Below are 26,204 nucleotides of genomic sequence, written 5' to 3'. Positions count from 1 at the left end.
GGATAGTGTCTTTATTAGTGGGCAAACAAAGAAAATCAGCAAGGGATCAAATACTTCTTGGACTCACTGTATATATATATATATATATATATATATATATATATATATATATATATATATATATATATATATATATATATATATATATAAATGATGAATGATGTTTGCTAAGGTATTGCTATGGTATCTGTGGTGGACGCTATGGTTTTACATATAAGTAGTTACATATATATATATGTATTTGTGCTGGGCGATTATGGCCTAAAAAATATTCTTTTTGATTACAATTGAATTTCCCCCCTACTAAAAATTAAACTATAGATAACAATGTAATGGTTTAAAACTGGTTTACCTGTGAAAATAACTATTTTATATATATATATATATATACCTGTTTGGTGTTAAGATGCTTTGGGTTAAGTTGACTCGTTGAGTGAATCAATGACTCAAAACAAGCCCATGCGTTCATATTACGCAGAGAAACTCTCAGACTGACAAATGCTGGATTATATTTCAAAACGCGGGTTTGTGACTTCAAATTGAGAAATAACGCACTAAATGAATCACAGAAGAAACTTAAAAGAAGAGATTGTTATTGTTTTCCACAGGAGAGTGATGACTTATTGGATGAGTGAGCCCATTTCCATTCACCAATTATGTTTCTGTGTCCAGCACTGTCGATCTAATATCAAATAATCGTTGCAGCCCTAATTTTTATAGCATTATATACTACAAAAATGCCTACTGGTGCGGTTCTAGTGGTGAGCCTCCAGTTGACCCTCTTCAGCCACCCGTAAAATCTGCCACAGGTAGGGCTGAACGATTAATTGCATTTGCGATAATCTCGCGATATTTTAAAACGCGATTCTCTAACCGCACTGGCTTCGATTTGACTGGTCACGTGACTTGGGAGCGAGCCAAGCCGAGGACGAGCGGAGCATACCCGAGCAGAAGGCAGGGAGGTGGAGAAGTGAAGTCAACACAGCACACTTTAGGGCGTTTTCACACCAGCACTGTTTGGTCCGGTTAAAACGAACTCTGGTCCGTTTGTAACTTTAGTGCGGTTCGATTGAGCAGGTGTAAAAACAGTAATCGCACTCGGGTGCGGATCAAAAGAACCGGACCGAGACCAGCTAGAGGAGGTGGTCTCGGTCCGGTACCAAACGAACTCTGGAGCTGTTCGCTTGTGGTGAGAACGTGATCCGGTCTCGTTTGGATCCAGCTATTAAATATAAGCCATTTATTTGAGCTAAACTGCTGATAAAGCAAGTACAGTTTAAACTGATATATTAGCCAGATAACGCTAATTACCACAGCTGTGAACAAACACTGTGTCCATGCACGCGCTGCATTCACTGCTCACAGCCGCGTAACTCTTTATTATGTATAAATCTGCGCTGCATTCATAGCTCACAGCCGCGTGACTCTGTTTATTATGTATAAATCTGCGCTGCATGCAGAAACACTCTGTTTGAAAGTGCAGCGTTTCAGCATTCAGTGTTAAAGCACAGATATTTGCGCTGGAACACAAAATCTTCTCGCTGTATTTACGTTTTTCATATATTTATATTTAATGTACTCCCGTGTCAGACAGCTCTGACCAATCAGAGGACACAGGCTGCTCGCGTGGTTTATTGATGCGCATTTTGGTGCGTTTACATTTATGCCTATGGGAAACCAGACCGAACAGAGCGAGAAAACGCTCCAAGTAAACGAACTCATTAGAAACGAACTACAGGTGTGAACACGCCCTTGTTGCACAATGGCTTCAGGCTCGAAGGAACACATCAGTTGTGTAGAATTACTTTGGCTTTAAAAAAGAAGATGCTGCTCAACGTCAGGTACTGTGCTAAACGTGCCTTGCTACTGTTGCTACGACGCGAGGTAACACTACAAACCTTTTTCAGCATTTAAAAAAACACCACAAAGCCTGGTGTGGTATTTGCAAGGCTAAAATGCCAACGACCAGTGCTGCATCTTCAAATACAGAAAATAACGAGTTGGTTAAAGCAGATTCTCTTTATGTGTTTTTGCACTTTAATTTTTCATGATGTTACTAGCTGGTGAGCAGTAAGTTAAATTTTGTATATCTATTGTTTTTCCTAATTTAAAAAAAATGGTGAAAAGGAAAAGCTATTTATCTATTTATTTTTCTATAAAAAAAACAAATGGTGAAAAGGAAAAGCATAGATTTTTTTGCTTTATTGTTATCTGTGCTTTAAGTAAATCTGACATTGTTTATTATTAAACAGATTGATTTATTGCTTCTGTTGTTGAAAAATACTTGAGAAGACAAAAAAAATCGCATTTTAAATCGCAATCGCAATTTATAGATAAAAAATTGCAATTAGATTATTTTCCAAAATCGTTCAGCCCTAGCCACAGGTGCTAATTCTTTAGTGTTTATCTGAAGCCTATTGATTAATGGTTTCCAATACTTGTTAATACACACTTACTGACCTGCAGGAACGGCACTGACCACAGAGGATCATCCTGAAACAGATGCAAATAGAAGCAGTCCCCAGAAGCTTTATAACTGTGCCTGGCAATCAGTGCTAATGACATTGTGACAGAGTTGCCTTTAAATGTACTGGATCATGGGTGAGAGGTTGTTGAGGTCAGTTTTGTGTGTTTATGTGTATTTGAACAATAATGCAATAATCTGATTTGAATTAACAATGCTTACCAATTTTTTTTACTTATTTAACATTATTACTTTTTATTCTATCTCTATTGTCAGTGCTGTACTTAGGGTGACATCATAAGGCGGATGTACATCACATGCATCATATTAAGACTAATACAAATGAATAGACTGATTCAAAATAAGTCACAAATTCTAATAAACAGACTGTCAAAATAAAAGTCACTACCTGCAGTAAAACAAAATACTAACTAACTTAAAGGAAATGTTACTAATGTTAATTTAATGTTAACCTCTTTATTTTTTTGCTGATCCATAAAATTCTGTCCGAATTTGTGCTGAAGATCTGATTAATACCATAGATTTTCAATACCTTAAAATATCAGCTTCAGAATCATGCGGATGCTGCATTAGATTAATAAAGTACTGCAACATATTACTGTAAAGTTCTGTAGTATAACTCTACTGCCTCTCAGCTTGCCAGCAAATGCATGTATACAGCTGTCCATAAGGAAAGCTCAAAGAGGGTTTTGTATTATCTGCTGTAATTACACTTTCCACCTGTAGTGGAAAAAATAATCACACAGTAGTAAACCCAGCTCAGACCTGATCCTCTGGATTAGATCAGTACAATCCAAACATTGCTCCGAAACTTATGCTTTCTGTATTCTATAAGCTATGCTTTTTTTACTGCGGCATGTTTTACAAAAAAGGTCACTGTTTCTTTAACCCAGTGTGAGCGAGGCAGAACAGAAGAGAGCCCCGACAGTGCGGCACTGATGGTACTTGGCGCTGCAGATTTGTTTATCAGGGAAGAGAATGGAGGAATAATGGGGTCTTAGTATTCCGATCCGCAGTCCAACACAAAGACACAGAGATAAACACTGCAAGACATAGAGACAAGAATTAACAGGGTGTTGGAAAATTATCTTTATACATATATATATATATATATATATATATATATATATTCAGATTTTTCCTCGATTTTAGTAAGTTTCAGTCGACTGGATGGTTTAATGTTTCAAATGGTGATGTAATGTGTTTGGATCATGTGGAAATGTTGATCACATCTGAATCAAGTCATTTCAGTGCGTCATTTTTTCCACTCGCTCTGTCTCTTTACCCCACTCTCTTTTTTTTCTCTCTCTCTCTCTCTCTCTCTCTCTCTCTCTCTCTCTCTCAGTCTGTCCTAAGGGAGCTTGTTTAGTGTTCTTCTAGAATGATGAGTCTAGTTTGGAGCTCCAGGGAATGAGGAGTGGCCGTAATCTTTAGAGACAGAGGCAAAGAGAAGACTACAAAGCACTGGCACGAGTTCTCTTACTCTCCATGCCCTTATTCTCTTTCACTCGCTTGCACCGACTCTCACACACAGTTACAGCTCCAATAAAACATTGTTAGGTTTTTTTTTTTTCTGTCTCCACTCAGGATGTATTGTTGTATTGATACCATTTTTTTTTTAAAGTTTTTTGTAGTATTACTGATATGCCCCTCATTAGTAATTTCCAACCTTTTCCATCAGCAAAAGTTGAAATCATTACATGTTAATAATCAGGGCACAGGAAGTAGTTTTGTGTCCCATGACTTGTGTCATATTCTATGGAAGCTTAAGAATGGTGCATGCACTAACCTGTGGGATATGTGGGCAGGTTCTCCTGCATTTATGTGGTTGTGATTTCTAGATTTCTGCTGAAGTTGTTAGTCTCTTATCACATACAGAAGCTTCACATACAAAAGCTTCTAGACAGAAGCTGCCGGACACCATCATTACCACACATTGCACTGTCCACTGTGGATGGAGCAATGCGAAATACCCACACAACTTAAGAAATGGAACATCCCATCCATCTGCACCCACTATCAGACCTCACTCCCACTCCCATAATTCACCTGCACCCACTATCAGCCCTCACTCCCACTCCCATAATTCACCTGTACCCACTATCAGACCTCACTCCAACTCCCATAATTCACCTGTACCCACTATCAGCCCTCACTCCAACTCCCATAATTCACCTGCACCCACTATCAGCCCTCACTCCAACTCCCATAATTCACCTGCACCCACTAACAGATCTCACTCCATCTCCATTAATTCACCTGCACCCACTATCAGCCCTCACTCCATCTCCATTAATTCACCTGCACCCACTATCAGTCCTCACTCCATCTCCATTAATTCACCTGCACCCACTAGCAGATCTCACTCAATCTCCCATAATTCACCTGCACCCACTATCAGCCCTCACTCCATCTCCCATAATTCAGCTGCACCCAATATCAGACCCTCACTCCAACTCCCATAATTCATCTGCACCCACTATCAGACCCTCACTCCATCTCCCATAATTCACCTGCACCCAATATCAGACCTTCACTCCAACTCCCATAATTCACCTGCTTCCACTATCAGACCTCACTCCAACTCCCATAATTCACCTGCTTCCACTATCAGACCTCACTCCAACTCCCATAATTCACTTGCACCCACTATCAGCCCTCACCCCAACTCCCATAATTCACCTGCACCCACTGTCAGACCTAATTATTTTGCTTCTGAATTTGTAAAAAGATACACTACAGCTTTTGTAAAATTCAAAATAACCAGCTCAATCATCAAATCATCATTGTAAAGGTTTTATTTGTTTATTGTTTTTTTTTATCTCAGCTAAACAAGTCTGTGCAGGTTATACATAAAGAATTAAGATTTTGTGAACATGTTATTAAACTCCAGTACTTTACTTCTAATGATTTCAGTGTGGAGAATGTGTGTGAACTCTGTTTGAACTGCCTACCTGATCTTCCTTTTCTCTTTTTTCTCCTCGCCTCCTGTGTCTGTCTGCTGCTTGCGCCCAGAAGGATCTTCCCTTGCCTCGTAAAAACAGCAGGTGAGTTCTCTGCCCTGTCACTGTTTAGAATATGACCGCACCAAAAACAACACTGTTTATTAACAGTTAGTCCTGTCACAGTATATATGTATTAGGGGTATCACGATTCTCTAAATCCTTGATTCGATTTTATTTCCGATTTTAGGGTCACGATTCAATTCGATTCTCGATTTTCTTTTTTCTTTTTTTACAGCAGAAAGGCCTATGCCAGTTTTAGATTAGTCTATGGTCAGTCATTGGTTTTATTTGTCAATTATATATTGAAATCTTATTTCAAAAGATGAGCTTGATATAAGTGATGTAAAGTGATATAAGTGATCTGTAATACACCACATTAGGCACTAATGGTCAAATTTTCATAATTTTATTAAGATATATATGTAATGCCATCTAGTGGCTTTTTTGGTAGCAGCAGTGTGCACTATTAAAACATCAACATAACAAAATAAATAATAAAAAAATACAGGAACAGTCATGTACAAAATAATAGAAAAATTAGAGCCTTAACAAACTGAACTCTATCCTACTATAACAGTTAAACATGAAAAATAATGACAAGTTTTATACTTTAACAAAGATATATTATTAACTTAATCTGAGAGAAAGATGCTCCTTAAGGTACCAAAACTATTAACATATTTGAGGCTAGACAAAACAACAGTTATTTTTATATTTTCAAGTTTTTCTTTAGGGAGATGAGAATATGTTCCTTCTCTGGAGCAGTCACAAATCTCGCGACGTCAACTACAGTGTGCTGCGCCATTTGCGTAGTGTGCTGCGCCATTTGCGTAGTGTGCTGTGCCATTTGCGTAGCGCGCGCCATTTGCGTAGCGTGCTTGCGTAGCCTAGAGGGAGGGATCGTCGATCCTCTTTTTGACTTCGAGGCTCGAGACCATGACATAATTTCAATCGATTTCAATGAAATATCGAAATCGCGACACCCCTAATATGTATATATGAAGAGTTTGATTTCAAAACGCGTTAAACGCCAATTTTTTAAAAAATGAGTTAGAGCCAGAATCAGAATGTTATGTGACCACTCTTGAAAAGCCAATATTCAATTTTTATCAAAACGCCACACCCGCCGTGTAATACTGCCCTGCTTTCTCTCTTTCTTTCCAAAACGCAACAAACGCCAGTCTTGATTTCCCGCAGAACGCCACATCTCCCCTCATCCAATCACAGTGCAGCATTCTACAAGCTATAGAATGTAAACATCACAGCACGCGCCCTGTTGAGCCGGCCGGTATTTCATGTAGCCTACCTTCACTTTCGTTTTTCACTCTCAAAGTCCGCGAAAATGAACGGTTTTGATGGTATAGAGGAGCCTGTTCGTGTAGCAGTTATTGGAAAAAAGAGAAAGCCATCAAAAAAGTCTCATGTACGTAAAAAGGTAAAGAAAATGAGGCATTCAGGAGGGGGGGAAATGCCGGCTGTCATCTGCAGTTCACACACACACACAAACACACACACAATACACACTATACTACACCACACTACACTACACTACAGCACATGAATGTAACGTGATTTTGGGGATTTTATAGTCTTAATCTCTTGTTCGTTAATGAAATTTTGCACTTTTTTGAAAATAAATGTTTTGAAATTTGTGTTTTTAGGCCCAATGGTCAAACTATTATATTCAGATGTACAATTTACTGTTATTTATTATTGTATTTTGCAAATTTTCAGTCAAAAAAAAATGTTCTATTGATGCCAAAGGATATATAAGACATTTTGAAAAAAAAAAAACATGGCATGGATTTATTGCGTTTTGCGAAAAAACGAATATTTAAAAAAAAATAAATCTTTAAACATTAAAATCTTGATTTGATTTTTTTTGTGTTATTTTAACCTTAGTATGGTATTTGATAGTTTGAAACAGAAAACGGTGGTTTTCAGCCTACCACTTTCTTGCTAAAGAAAACCCTTTTTTACTCAAATTGATAAAAATGGATTTATAGCGTTTTGGAACCAAACTCTTCATATATAGGGTCAGATATGGGCTTGGCCAATGTGTCCCGGCAGTCAAGAAGCACAGAGATACACAGACACAGGGAGTGAATTAACTCAAATCATACTTTTATTTAGGAAAACTAAATAAAGACCCTCAGCACCCCCACTTTTACACATCAATATATACAGTGGCGTGAAAAGGTATTTGCCTCCTCACAGATTTCTTTCATTTTTGCATTTTGTCATACTTACATTTTTCTTTTTTTATTAAACAAACTTTTAATATCAAACAAATAAATATAAAAAACATGAAATGATTATTTCATTTATAGAGGGAAATAACTATCCAAACCAATCTAGCCCTTTGTGAAAAAGTGTTTGTCCCCATGAATTAAATGTGATTAATCAGACTTTTAAAAAAAAAGGATGAGTTAAATTTTACTAACCACAACCAGTCCTAATTGCTGCCAGAATTCCTGTAGAATCATGAAATCACTTAAATAGAACCTGTCTGACAGCATGAAGCAGCTAAAATATCTCAAAAAGCAACACATTATTTCCAGATCTGAAGAAATTCAAGAACAGATGATAAAACAAACCATTGATTATCTATCAGTCTGGAAAAGGTTACAAAGTAATTTCTAAGGCTTCGGGACTGCAGCGGACATCTATGAGAGCTGTTAATCACAAATGGAAAAAACATGGTAAACCTTACCGGGGTGGCCGGCCGAAATTATTCCAAAGGGCAGGAACAACTCATCCAGGAGGTCCAAAAAAACCCAGAACAACATTAAAACATAAAGAACTGCAGGTCTCAATTGCCTCTATGGTCAAAAATGGTCTCCGTGGGAGAGTTCCAAGGCAAAATAAAAAAACACTGCTAACCAAAAAGAACACTCTGTCTCACATTTGCCAAAGACATCTTGATCCAAAGCACACAAACAAAAGGGTTTAGAGTGGCCTAGTCATAGTCTGATTAAGATGTTGTGGCCTGGTCTTAAACAGAACATTTACGCTCGAAAAACCATTTGGCTAAATTAAAACATTTCTGTAAAGAATAGACCAAAATTCCTCTACAGAGATGTAAAATACAAATTGCCAGTTTTCAAGTTATCTGTAAAGATTGATTGCAGTTGTTGCCATTAAGGGTGGTAGAAGCACGTTATTAAGTTTAGGGGGCAAGGTTATCACTGTCTGATATTAAAGTTTGTTTAACAAATGATAAAATATCAGTATGACAAAAAAGGAAAAAGAAAATACATTTGTAGGAGGGCAAAAACACACTGATATATAAATGAAGAGACCACTTCAGTTTCTGAATTAGTTTCTATGATTTTGCTATTTATAGGTATATGCATGGGTGTGGTAGTGGGGGGAAAATTGGGCATGACTACCCAGGGCCCGGGTAGGGAGAGGGGCCCTTTTTCGTTCACGTTCCTTGTGTACTGGCATGGATCGGGGCCCACTGACATTTTTGATTGTACATGGCCCAGAATTTGAACAATTCAAGGAAACTCATTCATGTTAATAGGCTCTCCTAACTTAAAAACAGAATTGAAAATATTGAGGTCAGTAGGTCAGATAACGTAATTAATGTGATTGGCCTATTAGGAATGGTAACGCTAAAAAGTAGATAAGCCTTCTGGTTGGATGACGTTTTAATATGTTTGTTAGTGTCCACCATCGTGGTTGGTACAGTATAAGTGTTGGGACACCTGCTCTTTAATAATTAAGGCTATTAAAAATGTGATTAATGTGATTGGCCTATTAGGAATGGTAACGCTAAAAAGTAGATAAGCCTTCTGGTTGGATGACGTTTTAATATGTTTGTTAGTGTCCACCATCGTGGTTGGTACAGTATAAGTGTTGGGACACCTGCTCTTTAATAATTAAGGCTATTAAAAAGAGTTTATCCTGCTTTTGTTAGAGTAACTGTATAGAGTTAGTGAGTAATGTTGGATGACCATCACCTCTCCTCCCAACTAATTTCAGAAGAACTGGATCAGAAGAGCTCCAACATTCCACAGAACACTGTTCCACTGATCCACTTCTTTACGCTTTACAAAAACACATTATTTGACCATAAGGCTCACACAGTCAAGGTGACCCAAATTCAAACTTAAAGAAGCAGAATGCATTAATTGTAAAACATTGTGTTGTTTTCATTTGTGATACATTATTGATACATGATATTAACTGTGGATATTATTATTGAAACAGGCACGCTAAACTCTAAAGTCTTGCTCTTTCAGTTAGACCTACACACGTTTTTTACTCCACATGGTGCCACTAATCAAATGAATAGAGCAAACCTGCGGTAAATAATATTTAAGCAATAATAGACGAGAGGGAGTGCTATAACATGTAATACTGGCACTGCTGTGATGTGGTCGTAGGCACCATAGCTGCTCTTCTTGTAGCTGCGCTGTCAGCATTGCTTTATCAGCCATTTCAGTCAAAATTGTGGAAATAAGCTTACTGTAAATAAACAGAAGCACTTTACTCACCCAAATTACCAGTTTTCAGGAGAGAAATCCCTGTAGCTTAAAGTCCAGCGCTCGTTTGACTGAAAGAAATTAAAATAATTGAAAGAATTAAAGTTTTGTTTACTTCGGGAAATTAATAGAGTCCACTTACATTAAGCATACATGTGGCATTTTGGTTGTTAAACCGTGTGAAACTGACACCAGTAGATCCATAATTCCTGGTATTTGTTTATTTAGAAGTATTTTCTCCTTCTTAGTAGCACAGATGCTGTGATGTATCGCAGGGAATTGTCAATAATATATTGTTGATACTTTAAGTATCACAGAATCATGGTATTGTGATATAATTATTATCATGAGCAAGTATACCATAATATGGTATCATGAAATGCCCTGTGAATCCCTACCCTAACAGTGTAATGTAATGCGGTTGCTTTGGTCGTTGTTAGCTCTAACTGATGTTAGCTTACATTGTGTGACTAACATAGAAAAATTTGGCCAGTGATTTTCTGTAAGAATATAGAGGCTGAAGAATATAGAGAAATGAACCACTGTATAGCACTGGTTGAACTTGTTAGTAATGTGTCACAGTGAGGAAGGTTTTTCTACCTTCTCAGTGCTGTGGAAAACCCTGTAACACAGCCGATCCGCATTATCCTCCCTACAGCTGCTGAACCTGGACTGCAGTGGGTGAGCTCAGGAAGCAGGTGGGGTTGTGGTGCTGCTGTTATTTGGACTATGATGTGTCTAATCCTGTAAGCAGCAGCAGCAGCAGGGTTTAGGAGGTGTTAGGGGTAGATAATAATGTTCTGAATTGATTCTGGTGGGGGGGGAGGCAGACGTGCTCTCAGACAGCCTCCGAGTCCGAGTGTGTGACCCGACTCTGTCCACGGTGCTGAAACTCAGTAAACAGTGTGTAGTCAGTGTGCATGCTTCTGAGTGCTGATTCACTGCTGAGTGTTTTACTCCAACTCAGAATCTCTCTCTCTGTCTCTCTCTCTCTCTCTGTTTTTCTTTGTACCTCTCTTTGTCTTTCTCTTTCTCTGTATCTCTCTCTTCATTCACTTGTTTCTTGCCCCAGTACATCAGTACATCCATTCACATCATCTGCCACCGCTTCCAGGAAAAATATGGTACACATGTTTTTGTACACAAAGACCTCTCTCTCTCTCTCTCTCTCTCTCTCGCTCTCGCTCTCTCTCTCTTTCTCTCTCTCACTCTCTCTCTCTCGCTCGCTCTCTCTCACTCTGACTCTCTCTCTCTTTCTTACGAAAGCACTGTTCCTCCTCCTCCGCTGCCGACATGCTCATACATTACCCTTGAGAATATTCCCAGAATTCTCCGCTCTTTTATTTTTCAGTCTGGGCTGTCAGACAGTCAGCATAACCCTTTCCACCTCCGTCATGTTTACATCTCTCTCTCTCTATCTCTATAGCCACATACACACACTCTCGGCATGCACATTTACACAGCCAGAGGTCTGACAGTCACTAAATCAGTGTGGTAATATTTAACTGTGTGCTTTTGGAGATCAGAACCATGGAGAGCAGCGTCTTCCGACGGACCAAGAGGTAGAAATTATCTTCCAAATATCTTTCTCTCTCTTTCTCTCTCTCTCTCACTTTCTTTATTTCTGTCTCTCTTCTCTTCTTCTTTCTATGTATTTTTCTCTTTTTCTTTTTTCAGTTTGAGCCAGTTTGTTAGGACAGCTGTGAGTGTTTGGTAGTGTGTTGTACCACTTTTTAGTACATTTTTAGAAAATAAGTGAACAGCTTGGACTTAAAGAAAGCATAAGTTTAAAGTTTGTGCTAACAGATGAGGAGCTAAAGTCTCTGCACCTCTACAGAAAATTTAAATATGGAATATCTTGCCATGTTTAATTTGCAAGGAAGCTGTGGTGAGCTTGTTTCAGAATGTTCTGGATGTGCTGTTCCCTTAAGAGCTATGCAGGTATCAGGATGGTGGAGGTAATCCCAAATGACTCCCATCTCACCTGCCACACCTGTGTGTGTGTGTGTGTATGTGTGTGTGTGTGTGTGTGTGAAAACTCATTTACCTGAATGAGCTGTAATTATTTAAGGGACAGTAAGTCATCCAAAATAGGCCTGTCACAATGAATAAGTTATCAACTTGCTGTACAATATAGAGTCTTAACCTTAATCATCTTTGCAGACCTCAGTAATACCCACCGTGTTACTTTTAATAATTTAGGCTACTTAAATATTTTTAGTGCTGTTAATTTTACACATTAACATACGCAATTAATTGTGTGCCTGTCATCTGCCTCTCATCCGTTTATCATCAGTATATGTAGTGTAGGAAATCACTAAGGACATACCCGTCATAACAAAAACCTGTCAGTCTTTATCATAGAGAGGTGTGTGTGAATAGTTTGCAGCTGCTGGACTTTCTACAGTGCTTTTTTGATTGATTCTATTTTATTCTTTTTTATCAAGACTCCTACAATTTTTATATTCCAATGTACGAATATTCTCAATAATTTAAAAGTTTATTACTGTTTAAAAGTTATATGTAATTGCATCAATATGTGATTTTATTATTAAATGTGATGCCAATAATGTGTAAATAGTTGAATGAAATAGTCCTAAATAGACGGTAATATTGTTTTTTCAATAATTTCAGGAATCATTGTTTAAAACCATAGCTATTGTGACAGCCTAACCAGGGTGTCTTAATTCTTGCATAAGACCATGTGTTTTTCCCACAGTTTGACATGAGTGGAAGAATAGAGGAAAAAAGGGAATAATGACAGAAGGTCTTGTCGTAATATCAGCCTTTAGCTAGTTGGTCCCTCTCTCTCTCTCTCTCTCTCTCTCTTTGTAGTGCACTCACTCAGACTGAAGCACTTAGTAATTATTATGTGAGGCAGTGGAGGAGTTCTAAGCCTCCCTTAACTGTAATATTACTCTAAAGGTCACCCTTGAGAATCTTAAGTGGTTGAACTGTGATGATGTTTACTGCCTGGGTTTTAGAAAGACAGTTCGGTTCATGATCACATGCTGAAACTCCAATCTGGCTATCAGTCAGTGAAAGCTTGTTTTAGTGGTTAGCCATGTGTCATACAGAGTGTCAGGAATAGCTTTGGTATATTTTTGTTCAGAGATAAAAGGCCCTTTTTCATTTGAAAATGATGTAAATATTGCTGTTTAGTTTCTGTGCTCCCACTATAGTTGATGGTCACTTTAAATCTACTGCGGAAATTACAAATACTGCTTTGAGTGCCCCTGTACACATGCGTTTGTTGACAAGCTAAAAGATCCAGAAGCAGCATCTGAAGTAGGCGGAGCATTTGGACTGAGGTAGTAGAGAATAGTACATGATTTGTTTCTAATATGACTAAATTATTAAATTAAAGATCCATAGTGCAGCACTAGCGTTCTGACCCAGAGTGGAAATGACCAGTGACAAATCAAGACACAAAAACCAACATAACCTGAGTGGAATTGAAATCAAACTGAAAAACATCTGTGAACAGATGTGTAGAAACGCACCAGACCAGACAAAGAAACACTGAAACAATGGGGCTACTTTTACACAGGAACGGACAAAAAAACACTTGGGGAAATAACAAAAGAGCTGGGTAAGAAATGTGGTGGGCATGTATTTGTGAACAATGGGAACAATAAAACAAAAAAATCTACCACAATATTACAGTGCAGAATATGTATGTATATAAAATGCAAAATATACCCTTAAAGTAGGTAGTCCTCCTACTTTTTGCTTGTATGTAGTTGCTGTGGTATGCCAGGTGGTTGCTGTGATGTTGCTAAGTGGTTGCTAGCCAACTGCCATGGTGTTGCTAGGTGGTTGCTATGATTTTAGTAAGTGGTTGTTATGGTCTCTAAAGAAGACAAGAAAAATAAATAAAGTGACTGAAATGTGCTTAAACACTTGGGATGTAGAGTCCCAAGTGAGCTGTGAGATAAACACCCCATTTACCTCTGACAGTCCCACAGCGCCTCAGGGGGAGGGGGGGCTGCATACAAAGAGAAAACAAGGTAAAAGAAAAGCAAAAAGAAAGATGGAGGAGAGGACCGATACAGAGAGAGTGATACAAAGATGATGATGAATATGATGAACATGGAGATTCCATTCAGGGATGCTCTGTAAACATGGCCTATATCTGTCAGTGCTCATATATTTTCTGTATTCACACATGCACACACACACACACACACACACACATAGCCAGTGATATTAATGTAATTATGAGTGAAGAGTCTTGAAGCTCCCAGTTGTTCTCAGTCCTGATCCTGCAGATCTTCAGTACTGGCACATCCTGGTGTTTCCCTGGCTCTGATCCAGTCCAGGAGGGGTGCCCGGGCGCACTTAAAATCCTTTAATTTTCCTGAAAAAAAAATATGTGCACCTACTGGTGTGTCTTATGTATGAATTTTACCAGTCAGGTTGTAAGGAGCAGTAAAGCCACTATGAAGTGCAGTGTTATACAGGAGTTTAGTTCTCAGTTTAGTTCTCCAGCACAGAGACTGGAACAGTATTTGCAGTAGCTTCTAATGACAGCACTAGCTCTTTAGCTGTTCAGTGGTGAGCATATTTGACTGTAGTCTGTGTGTTTACTGTATTAAAACAAGCTACATGGGTTAACCACTATCTGACAGCACCCTGGGTTACCAGAACACTCAGGGTTCCTCAGTGTAGTGCTGTTGGGCGGAGTTTTCTAGTGCTAAATGCTGCTAACTGCGGCTAGGAAGTGGACGTGCGGAAATGGAAGCTTTACTCACCCAAAAAAAACATTTTTAGGAGAGAAATCGTTTGAATTCGAAAGAAATTGTAAGAAGGAATTCTGAAAGTTTTTTTTTTAAGAATTATTGTCTGTTTAAGGATTGTCACCCCCAGTCCCCCCATTCAGTGAGTCATTTCCATTCTTAAATTTTTTATTAATGGATAAAAAGTGTAAAACATTAAGTCATATGTCGTAATCATTTTCTTGTTCGTTGTTGTTTAGTTTCTGTCTCGTAATCATTTTTTTTTTTTTTGCCATGCTTCGGTCAACCAAATTCGCACTGTTCTTCAGTCCTCAGGTGAGGTGCTGAGAAGAGGGGGGTTTGATTGTAAATTAGTTTTTGATTTCTTTTTTTTTAATGAAAGTATTGTGTGAATAAGATCATCATCTGGAGCTTCTGTTTTGTTCAGCGCTGGCAGATGGGATGCACTCGTTCTGATCAGTGATCTGTGAAGCGGCACGGTCGTGTGTTTCCCTGCCAGCCTGTCTGTAACATGCATTAGGGCTCAGAATAAAAATGAATTAAAATGAGGATGCATAAATACATATTAGTAGGACAAACAGGTGATTGTTGTTGTTTGTTCTGCTGATTGCAGTGGTGTGGTTTGAGTCACTGTCGAGTCTGAATTTGTGTGCATCCCTAGTACAGTGTGAGGTGCTGGATAGAATCTGGTGTTGGGTGCTGTTGTGTGGCATCAGAATATAGGAAAGCATATATATGGATGTATGGGAATTAAAACCTGGTGAAATGTGGTGTTGGGTGGTGGTAGTGTGTGGTAAATGAATAGGGGTAAACCTGTGGTAAAGAAAATTGTTTGAAAAATTGTGTGAAACTGACACCAATAAAACCAAAATTTCTGATATTTGTTTATTTAGGAGTATTTTATCCTCTTTAGTAACACAGATGCCGTGAAGTGTCTTAGAGAATTGTCTTGTGATATATAGAGTATCATGATATCAGCATTATTGTGATAAACCCTGTGATTCACATTCCTAGTGGTGGTATGCATGATTAAGTGCTGTAAGCAGTTGGTAGAATGGGTCTCTGGTAGAAGCAGGTGGTATAATCACCCCTTCCACTCACACGCACACACACACACACACACACACACACACACACACACACACACACACACACACACACACAGGAAGACAAAAATACTATTTAGTTTTACACAGAGTTAGACAAAGCCTTTTTTCTTTTAAGTACAGACACAATTCCTGTCTCTGTCACTCTGTCTGATGTGCACATACACACACACACACACAAGCCTTCTTGTACACACTGATCACATGCTCGTCAGTCATTGTTATCAGAGCCGCATACAACCGCCAACATTCCTCCTTTTCTTCTTTTCTTTGATGCAAGGGATGAAAAGAGAATGGAGGGTGCCAGAGCTTCAGTGTATGTTATATAACTCTCTTAAATCTCTTTCTCAATCTCTCTCTCTGCTTCTTAGCCTCAACTCTGCCGATATGTGTGTGTGTATGTGTGTGTGTGTGCTCCATATCTCAGTGAAGAAGGGCTGTCTTTAACAGAGGGTGATCTGTACTCCGGCCTTTGATGCTTTAATAAAGCAATATATTTCTGTCATGCCTTCACCCATCAGCCATTGTAGACATAGCAAGACTAACGTTGCAGCAGATCTTTTCTGATCAAGTCCTGTAAATTGTGAGGTGGTCGAACACCTTTGACACTTTTGGTAGGTACTGACTACTACATACTGGAAGACCTGCCTGATGTACTGGAAATGTTCTGACCCAGTTGTCTGGCCCCCACAGTTTGGTTCTTATCAGAGTGTCTCAGGTTCTTACACTTTCATTTTTCTGTTTTAACACATTAATTTTAAGAACTGACTGTTTACTTGCTGCCTAATATATCCAACCCTCGATTAGGGGTGTGCGTCGTATCGTTCACAATAATATTGCAAACATTTTTCAATATTGTGAGCATATTATTATTATACCCTAAAATATCATTCTGTATCACACACCACTAATTATCAGATCAGGGTACTATTTTTTTTGCTGTTTTTTTTTGTGCTCATTTCCCATTATGTATCTATTAGATCTACAGTATCATTTATTTTACTTTAATCCTGGATATATGGAGATATTTGGAATGCATTATTAGTATTGTGCAGTACTGTACTGTTAAGATATTTTTTAAATCCAGTGTTATGTCATATCGCCAAGAGTATTGTTATCATGAAAATACCATGAAAAATTGTGACGTTATTGTAGGGCCATATTGCCCACCCCTACCCTTGACAGGTTCGACTGTAGATCATGATGATAATGAGTGTTTTAATGTGACTTTTCAATGTTGCTGATATTATTGCTGACAATTATGTATTTTTCTCTATTTTTCTATTGCTTGTGTGTGTGTGTGTGTGTGTGATACAGCTGCCGCACCAGTAACAGGAAGAGTCTGATTCTCACCTCAACATCACCCACTTTGCCCCGCCCACATTCTCCCCTACCTGGACACATTGGTAAGTGGTTTCTACTTTCACACACATCTATACATACTCTCAGGCACTCACTCTCACACCAAACATAAACTCAGTATCTGTTGGAACTACTGGAACAAAGGAACTACTTCTTAAAATAACTTTGTTTGAGTAAGAGGTTATATAACGTGAATATCTGGACTCCTCAGTGCAGATTAATTAATTTGCTGGGGTCAGAATTACAAAGGGGGGGGGGGGGGGGGTTGGTGGCAGTTAAGGGCTGTATTACACATTATACATTTACTCACTAAATTTCACAATATTTCATATTTAAACGTCAGGTAAACAACATGCAGCCCACCTAATTTTACCTGTTTATTAGAAGTGTGAATCACAGGGAATCTCACAATACAATATTATTACAATACATTACCCACCATAACAATAGTATGACAATGATTCTGTGATATACCACAAGACAATTCTCTACAATACTTCACGTCAAAAATATTCCTAAATAAGCAAATACCAGGAACTATGGGTTTATTGGTGTCAATTTCAAACAATTTACTACAGTATTTTGTCCCAATTCAGTTTTGTAATCAGTTGGTCAGTCTTCAAACAATTAGTCAGACATGTTTCTGCTTGACTTAAATAAAAACATGCATCTACACCAACAGTTTGTGGATTAAGATTGGACAGACCAGCATTAAAGTTTTTCTAGAAAGGCTCCAGTTCTGATCCACTGAATATTTTTTTTCATTAGTCATTTAGTTGAAAATATTTGTATTAATTTAAACTGGGGCATTGGCATTGGCATTTTGAAATAGTCCATGTCTAGTTCATATTAATCATATATGTTAAAATGTAATTTGTAGCATTTGCTCTCACTCAGCTTTCACATGATTTGTTTCACATGAATATACACAGACACATTTGAACAAATCTTACATTATTACTAGTAAAGCAATGCAGGCTGATTTTTATTTAAAAAAATAATTTGTCTCTCATCTGCATTTTCTTTCTGCTTAAAAAAAATCTCTCCAATTAAACATGGTTTGTTTCTCTTCCTGTCTGCACAGGAAGTAGCCCTCTGGACAGCCCTCGCAACTTCTCTCCCAGCACTCCTGCTCACTTCTCCTTTGCTTCCTCTAGACGGTAAAGAAACACAACCACATACACACACACACACACATTCAGTATGCAGGCTGCAGTAAAAAGCTTTAGTAACTAAGGAATTTAAACATTTGTCTGGAGTTGCTCATCTGTTATACATGCTCATATATATATATATATATATATATATATATATATATATATATATATATATATATATATATGTGTTTGTGTGTGTGTCTGTGTGTGTGTGTGTGTATTTGTGTGCACATATGTGTGCACGTGTCTATGTTTTTGCTCTTACCCTCAAGCTCTCAGTATGGCTGAGTAAATCATTGTACACTGGGAGCAGAGAGGGTTTTAGTTCTCATGGCAGTTAGCTTTAGCTGTTTAGCGTAGCTGTTGGAACTGACACTGGGGATACATTGATTCTGAAGGCTGTGTCAGAGCCAGCTGCTTTTACTGCTGGTTAATTGCTGTGTAATGTGATGCTGACTGAGCTGTTTTCATCTCGCTCTCTCTCTCTTTTCCTTTCTTTCTCTTTAACTGTAGGGATGGGCGCCGTTGGTCTCTGGCCTCTCTTCCTTCTTCTGGGTATGGCACCAACACACCCAGCTCAACGGTACCTATCCTGGTTTTCCCCTTAACAGACTTGCACACACAAACACACTGTCACACACATTTAGCTCTGTGGACCATGATTTTTCTTTACAGATTTCTCAATACTCTTGTTTACACCACATGCATGCTCTTTGGTACCCTGCCCTTTACTTACCCTGTACTTAGGCCTTTCTCTGCACTTCTCCTCATCACTTGATTTTAGTGGGTTTCTCAGGAACTTTTACCATTTCCTACTGTACGAGTGTGTTACATAATCCATATCTAAACACTCAGTATGCCTTTGAGAGAGAGAGAGAGACTGACTGACTGACTGAAGCTATGTAAGATACGTTGCCCTATACATGTTAAAGTTAGTGTTACAATGCTCCCATCATCTGGTCTCATCACCAGCTTCAGCCTCACTTACAAATGAATGTGTTTCAATGGTTCTTTGAGTGATTGCAATGAACAGGGGTACTCATATGTATCTGATGGGTCCACTTACAATAATTTTATAGGTCAATTTTGATGTCACAAAACATTCTTTCAATATTCTTCTGGCTTGTCCATGTGATCTTTAGCAAACTGCAGATGAGCAGAAATGCTTTTTTTGAAGAGCAGTGGCTTTCTTCTTACAGCCCTGCCATGCACACCAATATTGTATAGTGGTTTCCTGATTAACTTTAACATTAGCCAATGTGAGCGAGGCCTTCAGTTGCTTAGATGTTTTCCTGTGGTCAGTGTCAGTGACCTCTCCAATATGCTCAAATACAACATATTTACTCACTAAATATCAGAATTTTCCACATTTAAATATCCTCTTGGCATTCAATTCAGATTGTGAAGAGTTAATTTAATTTTATTTATTTAGTTATTTTAGTTTATTTTTCTCTTTGAGACTTTATTCAGGTTCAGACCCAGAACAGAGTCCACCTATTGAGTACCTCTGCAAAAAGTATCTTTGTAATATAGATTTGTGTGAGTGTAAAGAATTTAGAAAACTTCCTAACCCATCATCATCTCTGTTACAGACATGCTTCTTTAATATACAAATGTGGTTCTGCTTTGGCATCAGTGAAAGAACCATTTGAAGCACCTTCATTTTAAGAGTGTGTTTAAAGCTGCAGGATGGAGAAGTTGCTCAGCATTTCCTCTCTTCTTCTCCCACAGCTGCAGATGATGCAATGGGCTGCAAGAATACTCAGGATATACAAACAGAAATTGTTTTAGTGACCAAGCAACTGCATCTGATTAAATCAAAGCATGTCCAAGTCCAAGACTTTCAGTATTAAATATAAAATGTCTTAAAATCATTTTATCTTGAGCCTGATGTCATGCCCGGGCTACACAAAAAGAGTTCGTCCAGGGTTCTTTAATAAAAACAGTTTGGCTCAAAGCCACATTTACTACTTTGTTGCTGATATTAGATCTTATATCCATTAAAAGCTCTATATAAGAGAGTAATTTGGTAGAAAATTGGGTCTTAAGGATTTCACTCCAGACAAGAAACTAAAAGTGGTTCATCTTGTTCAGACTGCATGCGTAGAAAGGGCTTCTTTAAGCTTTTTTTAATGCTTCTTTTCTAAAGAAAGAACGTTCTTTCTGTATTTTGTAACATTTATGACTAAAATTAATTAATATTATACAGCTCAATGTTGTCTTGGGAATTGTAGGGTGGTGAGTGACAGTGGTTCGAACCACTTTTTCTCATTTGGAAAATCTCTTTTTCCAATTGGTTCATTTATTAAAAATGTCAAAGAACCCCTTTTCATTAGGATATAGGACTATTTATGACTGCATCTACTGATTAATTTGGTAGTTGTGTAGTCTAATGTTTATTTTTCAGCTTAGTCATCATCATGATGGGAATCATCTGATATTGTAAATTTAAAAGGCTTTTTTGATGACCAGATGATGTTTAAATGTAGAATGTTCTGATATTTAGTGTCCACACTAGGGCTGCAGCTGTCGAATATTTTAGTAATTGAGTATTATACTGAAATTTTCTTGAATTAATCGAGTGTTCAGATAAAACATTTTTGCTTGGTTAAAGACACATTAAGACATTAATTTTTTGGAATTATTAATCATGATTATGATACCTGCAAAATATCTGAATACCAATACTGAAATGATACCACAGCTAAAACCTAAACCATCAGAAATGAATGGAACTATGGAAAATAGATCAAACATGGTACCTAATATATATATTTTTTTCAAATAAAAGAAAAAAAACAAGATTAACAAAGTGATGTTTATTTCTCATATAAATTATGAACATAAGTTTAGGCTTTGAATACATAATAAGGAATTTATTTGCGGACTGTGTGGTGTTTGGACACTGCGAGAAACTTGCACAATGGGTTGAATGTAGATTCAACCAGTAATATCAGGCTCTGAGCTGGTGTAAACACAGCCCCGGGGAAACTCGATGACAGAGATCTTGAGCCTGTGATCTTATTATAGAGAGTTTTCTACAATAGGTGAATCACTGATCCTCTCCTGTGAATGATTACGTTGCAGTTTTTTTATAAAACGGTAGTTTTTAGCTCTTTTTAGAAATGTATGGTTCATGCTGATGTGTTGAGGCTAGGGCTTAAACAATAAGTTGATATAATAGACAGTGTCGATAATTTAAATGTGTCGACCACAAGTTTCCTTGTCAACTAAACGTTAATTTGTAACAGTACTGCGTTACACAACGTGCCTGGAACAAAAGCGCTATGGGAGATGGGTAAATGGCTCACTCTCACACTGTGTGTCCGAAAATGCTCAAACACAACAGATTACATATTTAATACTAAATATTAGCACTTTCCATGTTTAAATGACATCTAGACATTTTAATGCCTCATGTTCAGCTGTTTCTATCATTTTTAGAGATCAAGGACATCTCCGAAATAATAATGGACTAATCGAAAAAATAATCATCAGATTAGTCGACTACCAAAATAATCATTAGTTGCAGCCCTAGTTGAGGCATTTTTTGAGCTATTAATCTGAGAAGACCACAAGATGCGTGTTTTTATTATGTCAAATATGGAACAGGTAAACAGGTTGTGTTACATTAAAAGTAATCTGTTCAAAATATTGTGCTTTGATCTTTACAATTAAATAAACAATTCCTCGAGGCAGAGCAGATTCCTCCATCATTTTTTGTAATCAAGGTACTCAAATTACTCGAGGGATCGTTTCACTCCAGCCATATTGAATTATTTATAGGCTGCAATGGTTAGTCGGGAACAGAGGTTGGTGCTACTTCACACGCAACTTAACTAGCTGCAGCCCTAATTATTTGTTTGCATTCTGTATTGATGGATCTGCCTGATTATCTCATCTACAAGTTACACACAAACGCACACTTTATTCCCACTTATGAGCCCAGCTAACTCTTACAGCTTTTGTTTTGTGGTTTAAGTGTTCCACCTGCAGCAGATTGTTCTTAGCAATAATGAGAAAGTGAATTAATGAAGTGATTGGTTAAGTCAGTGAGTGGGGTCAGAGTGAGCGTCTTTATTTCTGAATCTGCTCTCTCCTGATTTGTTAACAGTGGGTTGTGTTTGTGTGTAAGCTGGTAGAAGAATAATAGCTAGTTGGCATTAAGCTAACAAATCAAATAAACTGAAAACCTCTCTCTCTTTCTCTTTCACTTTCTCTCTTTTCTCAGTCTTCCAGTTCCTCTCAGGAGCGTCTACACCAGCTGCCCTTCCAGCCCACCATGGATGAGCTGCACTTCTTATCCAAACACTTTGGCAGCACGGAGAGCATCACGGACGATGATGGGGGACGGTGCTCACCGCACGTGCGCCCACGCTCACGCAGCCTCAGGTAATACCAATGTTGTATCGTTACTCACAAAGTGGTTAATTTAGTTTTGTGTTTAAGCTCTGATCACAAGATAGTAGTGGAGATAGATAGAAGCTGTACTCTGTCATTAGACCCCACTGTTAGTTATGATAACTGTTAGATACTTTTCTTTATTCTGTTTTTTTATACTGTGACATTTTTTTTCTAAAATTGTATTTATACAACCACAATATATCAGCTTGTCATCCAAATTTTCAATGATCAACCCTTTGTCATACGTATTCACAGAATGCTTAAATTCAACCAGATAGGCCTAATGAATCAGTCTGTGCTAATGTTTCTTGTTCTCTTTCTTGTGCAGTCCGGGTCGTTCTCCATCCTGCTATGATAATGAGATAGTGATGATGAACCATGTGTACAAAGAGCGCTTCCCAAAGGTAAGAACAACAAAGATGTTTGTTAACTTGTATAGGCTCTGTGTGTTACTGGTTGTTCACAAGTTCTGATATCAGTTTGGGTGTTACTGTTTGAATTCTCTTAGGCCACTGCTCAGATGGAGGGCAGGTTGGGGGAGTTTGTTCAATCCTACAATCCCGAGAATGTGCTTCCTCTGGCTGACGGAGTCCTGAGCTTCATCCATCACCAGATCATAGAACTGTCCCGTGACTGTCTGACCAAGTCACAGGAAGGCCTCATTACAACTGTCTACTTCTACGAGCTTCAGGAGAACCTGGAGAAGCTGTTGCATGATGTGAGTGTGTGTGATGGGAATGTGTGTGTGTGATGGGAGTGTGTGTGTGTGTGATGTGAGTGTGTGTGTGTGATGGGAGTGTGTGTGTGTGATGGAAGTGTGTGTGTGTGATGGGAGTGTGTGATGGGAGTGTGTGTGTGATGTAAGTGTATGAATGGAAAGTATTCAGACCCCTTTCATTTTTTCACTCTTTGTTTCATTGCATCCACTTGCAAAAATCAAAAAAGTTCATTTTATATCTAATTCATTTACATGTAGCACCCAATCTCTACAGAAAAAAAACAGAAAGGTAGATTTTGTTTTTGCAAAATTGTTAAAAAAGAAAAAGAAAAATATCACATGGTCATAAGTATTTAGACCAGGGGTGCCCAAACTACGGCCCGCGGGCCATTTTGCGGCCCGTTTCCTTTTTTGGAGCGGCCCGCGAGGTATTTTAGAAATAGAATGAAAGTTGGCCCGCTGTTAAGCAGGTTTTTATAATCTGAGATTCAAAGTTTGAACGCTAGGTGTCAGAAACGGGCCAAAGATTCTAAAAGCAGAGAGGGTGCGCATTTCTAGCGCCGAAAAACAGGCCAAAGACTCTAAAAGCGGAGAGGGCGCGCATTTCTAGCACAGAAAAACGTGGCAAAGAGTCTAAAAGTGGAGAGTGTGTGCATTTCTAGCGCAGAAAAAAAAGTTGCCATAATTAAGGAGTTTATTATTAAGAGAAATCATGAAATTAAACTTCAATTTGAAAAATCTTAGTTTACACAACACTGACAAAGATGAAGATAGTTAGTTAAGTAAAATGGTGTGTAAATGAAATAATCAGGAAAAAAGTATTATTTAAAGTGATATATTGCATTATTTGTTTTATTACGGAGTGTGGCCCGTGACTTCAAATATATTTCTCCTTCTGGCCCCCAACAAAAAAAGTTTGGATACCCCTGCTTTAGACCCTTTGCTCAGTATTGAGTAGAAGCACCCTTTGGAGCTCCTACAGCCAAGTCTTCTTGTAATTGATGCAGCATTTTTTACACCTGAATTTGGGGATCCTCTTCCATTCTTCCCTGCCGATCCTCTCCAGTTCCGTCAGGTTGGATGGTAAACGTTGGTGGACAGACATTTTCAGGTCTCTTTAGAGATGCTCAGTTGGGTTTAGGTCGGTTTTAAGTATAGTCACATTGTTTTTCTGAAGCTTTTTTTTATTTTCAAAAAATTCTACATTTCTGTTTTTTTTTTCTGTCAAGATGGATTGCAGAGTTTACATTAATGAGAAATAAAATTACCTTTTTTTAATTTTAGCTGATGGGTACAATTAAAGACAGAGTGAAAAATGTAAAGGGGTCTGAATACTTTCCATACCCACTGTATGCTGATAGATTGCTGATAGATCAGCAGCACAGTTGCATTGAATCTTTAATCAAATACAGTGTGTGTGTGTTTGTGTCAATCCATCCATTTATCCATCCATCCATCTATTCATTTGTGTGACTGCCTATCATTTTCCTTGATACTCTAATTTTTTTCTCTCTCTCTCGCTCTCTTTCTCTCTCTCTCTCTCTCTCTCTCTCTATCTCTCTATCTCTCTTTCTTATCTCTTACCCTGCAGTTTTATGTGTCATCCTTTTCTTCTTGCCTTTTTAGCTTCCTCTTCTACCTCATCACTTCCTCTCTCCCCCTCTCTGTTTATTAAGTTGTGGAAGGGGTAAACAGGAGATCATGCTTCTGAATACTTTTTTTTTTGCCCCCCCTCTTTTCTCAGGCATACGAGAGGTCAGAGAGTTCTGAGATGACTTTTGTTATAGAGCTGGTGAAGAAGCTCCTCATCATCATCTCTCGCCCTGCACGTCTCTTAGAGTGTCTGGTGAGACTTGTTTTATTTCTTCTATTCTTTTCTGTGATTCATTCACTTTGGTCTGAAAGCTGAATCATGTTACACTGCAAATCTAATTTCCTCTCCTGTTCCAAACTTGTGAACAGCTGCTTTATGCACTTTGGGTTACTGTGCAAAAACAGCCACTGAGCCGCCGGAGATAGACAGAGGCAGGCGGAGGAACCAGACTGTGATTACATTTGCATTTATATTGAAAGTCCTATTTGCCCTGTGAGCACGTTACATCTCTCGGCACACCTTACTGAAGCAGCAGTCCCCTCTGAGTCATGTCGGCGGTCCTTAGCAGAGGGGCATAATTTAAAGTTTTAAGCCTCTCTGTCCAACTATGGCATTAAACTAAATGGAAAATCCATAATCCCCATTTTCTATCGGTGTTCCCCATACGCCCAATTATGTTCGCTGAAAACAAATTAGAATGAAAGCCGCTGTACACGGCATATCTAAACCCTGAGAGCTTCTCCGGTCTGGGGAGTAATTTACTGCAGTCAGAGCCTGTTGATCTGAACAGGATGTGTGTCACGCTGAAGTGTGTCCCCCGTCTCTTCTTCAGGAGTTTAACCCAGAGGAGTTCTACCACTTGCTGGAGGCGGCTGAGGACCACGCCAAAGAGGGACACTTAATGAAAACAGACATCCCTCGCTACATCATCAGCCAGCTCGGCCTGACCAAAGACCCTTTGGAGGGTGAGGGAGAAAGAAGTGCTTCTAAAATTGTGACCAGTACCTGTAATGCAGTTAATGTCTCAATCAGACTGTGTATGACCTCTCACTTCCTGACCTTTTATCTTGTAGAAATAGTCAACCTGGACAGTTATGACAGCGAGGGTCCTCTCACGCCTGAGACTGATGACTCTACAGAG

General features: G+C 38.4%; 1 protein-coding gene across 6 annotated transcripts in view; it reads left to right on the top strand.

Annotated features, from left to right (window-relative positions):
* The window catches only part of mast1b (microtubule associated serine/threonine kinase 1b), a 66,434-nt gene that overhangs the window by 16,195 nt on the left and 24,035 nt on the right, over positions 1-26,204 (top strand). For 3 of the 6 annotated variants that reach the window (XM_049476139.1, XM_049476142.1, XM_049476138.1), the window contains exons 2-11: positions 5,501-5,532; positions 17,146-17,234; positions 18,275-18,350; positions 18,861-18,930; positions 22,579-22,739; positions 23,080-23,155; positions 23,260-23,469; positions 25,214-25,315; positions 25,896-26,028; positions 26,137-26,204. In XM_049476139.1, coding sequence (XP_049332096.1) covers positions 5,501-5,532; positions 17,146-17,234; positions 18,275-18,350; positions 18,861-18,930; positions 22,579-22,739; positions 23,080-23,155; positions 23,260-23,469; positions 25,214-25,315; positions 25,896-26,028; positions 26,137-26,204 — 1,017 coding nt within the window. Of the gene's footprint in view, positions 1-5,500; positions 5,533-11,323; positions 11,546-17,145; positions 17,235-18,274; positions 18,351-18,860; positions 18,931-22,578; positions 22,740-23,079; positions 23,156-23,259; positions 23,470-25,213; positions 25,316-25,895; positions 26,029-26,136 lie in introns of those variants that run through there. The other 3 variants (XM_049476140.1, XM_049476141.1, XM_022682895.2) reach the window with 3 other exon arrangements.

Source organism: Astyanax mexicanus, chromosome 3 (assembly GCF_023375975.1).
Source record: "Astyanax mexicanus isolate ESR-SI-001 chromosome 3, AstMex3_surface, whole genome shotgun sequence".
In the NCBI taxonomy this organism is placed as follows: Eukaryota; Metazoa; Chordata; class Actinopteri; order Characiformes; family Acestrorhamphidae; genus Astyanax; species Astyanax mexicanus.
This window is presented reverse-complemented; position numbering and strand designations above follow the sequence as displayed.